General features: G+C 43.5%; 1 protein-coding gene across 1 annotated transcript; it reads left to right on the top strand.

The window, feature by feature from the left end:
- Positions 1-2,465: 2,465 nt before the first annotated feature.
- On the top strand, positions 2,466-3,435 carry LOC124112323. Its single transcript, XM_048389268.1, has 2 exons — positions 2,466-2,990; positions 3,298-3,435. The coding sequence occupies exons 1-2, from the start codon at positions 2,466-2,468 to the stop codon at positions 3,433-3,435; spliced, it is 663 nt and encodes a 220-aa protein (XP_048245225.1).
- The last annotated feature ends 202 nt before the right edge of the window (positions 3,436-3,637 follow it).

Here is a 3,637-nt window from a genome sequence, read left to right as displayed (position 1 = left end):
TCTCAGCGGGCTAATACAAGCAGACACACACACACACACACGCACGCACGCACGCACGCACGCACGCACGCACACACATACACACTCACACACACACAGCCACACGCACACAGCCACACACACACACAGACACACAGACACACACACACACAGACACACATACACACGCACGCACACACATACACACACTCACACACACACACACGCACGCACGCACACATATACACATACACACAGCCACACACACACACACACACAGGCACACACACACAGACACGCACGCACGCACATACACACACTTACACACACACAGACACGCACACGCACACACACACTCTCACACACACACACACGGCCACACACACACAGCCATACACACACAAACGCACACACGCACACACACACACAGCCACACACACACACACGCACACACACACACACACACGCACGCACGCACACACACACACACACAGAGCCATACACACACACACACACACACACACACACACACACACGCACACACACACGCACGCACACACACACACACACACACACACACACACACACACAGCCATACATACACACACACACACACACACACACACACACACACACGTACGTACGTCGCTGTATAAGTACAACAATCTTGGACGCGACGCAAAAAACAATTTCTTCTCACCTAACCATTGAAGGGTTAAGCGTTCCATCGAACACACATTCAGCTTTAAATAGTATGTATTATTCCTCTCTTGTCGTTTTAACTGACAGTTCTCTGAAACACGTAACATTTTTATTACTGTGCTGCCTGTTCCATATTATTGGCCTGTTACATGACGCGATGGTAGGAAACAGGAATTCGAGTACAGTTTGATTGTTAATAGACACTTGTTGATTTATTAGTGACTTCGCCCCTCCTATCACGTCGCCCTATTATTTTCACCAATACATGTGCATGATGCTTATAGCAAGGTAGCGCAGAATTATATTCATTGTCGGACACCCACTGGTCGCTAATACATAGGCACGATTCATGTCTTCAGAACGTCTTACTGAAGTTCGATGCTGATTTTGCACCGGTTTTAACAGGCTTTGCCAGGGTGCAAATTACGTTTGTTTCTAACTATTTGCCTTTGTATACAGCCAAACATTCATTTGGAAATGTATTTTCAGTCTATCTCCCCAACCCACCTTCACTCAGTCAATCTTCCGAAACCTCCTTCCCCTCAGTCAGTCTTCCAAACCAACATTCCCCTCAGTCAATCTTCCCAACCAGCCTTCCCCTCAGTCAATCTTCCCAACCAGCCTTCCCCTCTGTAAATCTTCCCAACCAGCCTTCCCCTCTGTCAGTCTTCCCAACCAACCTTCCCCTCTGTCAATCTTCCCAACCAACCTTCCCCTCAGTCAATCTTCCCAACTAAATTTCCCCCAGTCAATCTTCCCAACCAGCCCAGTGGAAGGGGTATGGAAGATGGAACCCTCCTTCCCCCCAGTCTCTCTTCCCTATCTTCCCAACCAAGGGTTTGCGCCTTCTCTTATGTATAAGGGGACATGATTTGCGCCCCTCGAGGGCGTCCTGTGACAGTGGAATCAAAAGCGGTATTAATTCTTTTTATAACGTAAAGTGAGAAAATACAAGCTTCTCGCGTATATACAAAGACATATTCCGTCACATTCGAGGTTTTTCAGATATAGAATGACTCTAGGCTCCCCTAGCTGCTCTACAAGACTGGACAATATAGAACATGTCATGTGGGAATTGGTTATTATATTGGGCCCAATATTTTTCTGCTAACCTAATAAGACACTGTATACCGCAACTAAAGACACCCTAACTAATTGTTTGCAGAATATGGAAAAAACAGCTAAATCCAAGTTGTTCCGACAAATGTTGATCTTATTAATACCGTATCCTTTTTGCCGATCGTGACGGCATGGGTTTTGTCAATTTTGGAATTTAAACTTTTTCATTCCCAGTGAAAAGCCCGTATGATGTATGTAGGTCCCGTGTTTTTTAACTTCTTCCAGTCATTTAGTATAGCTCGATGACTATCATAAACAGATTAACAAAAACACGGGAATGTTGCAACTCTGACAAAACATGTTGAGCATGATACGTGTGACGTACTTTGAAATCTTTGAACTAAGACAAGCTTGGTTGTACTTCAAAAGCTCTACACACCTCTTGGCAATCATGATGGATTTGGACGTTGTTCAACATCAACTGGGACAACGTCCAAATCCTCTCCAACAGCCTACGTGATTTCACTAAAAGAAATATTACAAACTTGCAAAAACTAACAGTTTGGCCTTACGTGCGTCACGAAAAGACATATGCTAGCAACAAGAAAATGGATATAAATACAACAAATGATGCAAAGGAGATTAGTCTTCAACACTGCCAGTGTGAGAGAAGGTGCTGACAGTTTAGTGTTAATGTTCATGAGGAACCCAACCCAACAACAAGTATGAGCGTGACCGACTTGGCAAAATCAGCGCTGCACGTCATGATTCTAGGAGAAACTGGTGTCGGGAAACGAGCTTTTGCCAAGGATTTGATTCAGCTACAAGAGGTATTGGGCGAAAGACCAACATCATTTGAAGATGGATATAAATGGACCACCAAAGACTGTGAGGTAATGTTTCATATCATTGACGTATCCCAAGACAGCGTTTCTGACAAGGCTTTGAAAATTAAGTTAAGGGCATGCGACGCCTTTATTCTGATGCACTTAGTAGAGGACAAGGAGTCTTTTGAGGTGCTGCCCCTGATCAAGGATATTATTATCAAAGAGAAAGGCATGGAAGCAGATTTGCCTATTTTTGTGGTCGGTTATAGAGTGGACTGTAAGGAACTAGTGACAGAGTCCCATATAGCTTCTGTGGTGGTGTGGGACTGGCTGATGAACTACAGGGAATTGTTTGAGGATAACGAGGAACATGTCATGAAACTATTTGGAGACATTATGGCAAGGTGTCTTGGGGACTTCTATGTAACAAGAATTCAAAAAAGAAGACCAAAAAAAAAGGAACCTCTCTTAAAGCGATTGAGACGTTTTTTTGGGATTTCACTGTAATGCTCATGTCGAGTTGACCTTGGGGTGTTTCAATTAATTGAACAATAGATCCATGGTAAATGTTCCAGACATGATCGATGGGAATTACTTGGATGACAATACATCGATGGTAAAACATCAATGGCAAGTCAAAATAGAGTAACATTGATATATCTTTATGCTTTTGATAGCATGTATCAATAAAGGAGTGGAGAAACTTTGAGACATTTCCACCTCGTACCAGTGCTGCACAGAAGACCTCAATCTTCGTGACTTTGGGAGGTTTAGAACAGGCGGACCCGCTGAAGTGAAGAGGAAGGACAAGGCCGACACGTTAGGCAGAGCAACATGTCCACCTCAAAGACATGCATATTCCAGCTGAGCTCTTTTCCTCAACATTTGGTATGGAATGTTGTGTTATTACTGTCAGTAGAAGTGGTTGTTTGCATTTATCGTTCATACCTTTTCACAGGGTAAATGTCTGTATCATTTGTTCATTTTAACGTTCAACTTATCAACGTATAATGCCTCAATTCCTATGTAAATTAAAAATTATGATGACGTGTCCTACGTGTAAGTCATGT

Source organism: Haliotis rufescens, unplaced genomic scaffold (assembly GCF_023055435.1).
Source record: "Haliotis rufescens isolate VD_foot unplaced genomic scaffold, xgHalRufe1.0.p SCAF_8, whole genome shotgun sequence".
NCBI classification, from domain to species: Eukaryota; Metazoa; Mollusca; class Gastropoda; order Lepetellida; family Haliotidae; genus Haliotis; species Haliotis rufescens.
The sequence above is the reverse complement of the archived record's forward strand: the minus strand, read 5'-3'. Positions and strand labels throughout refer to the sequence as shown.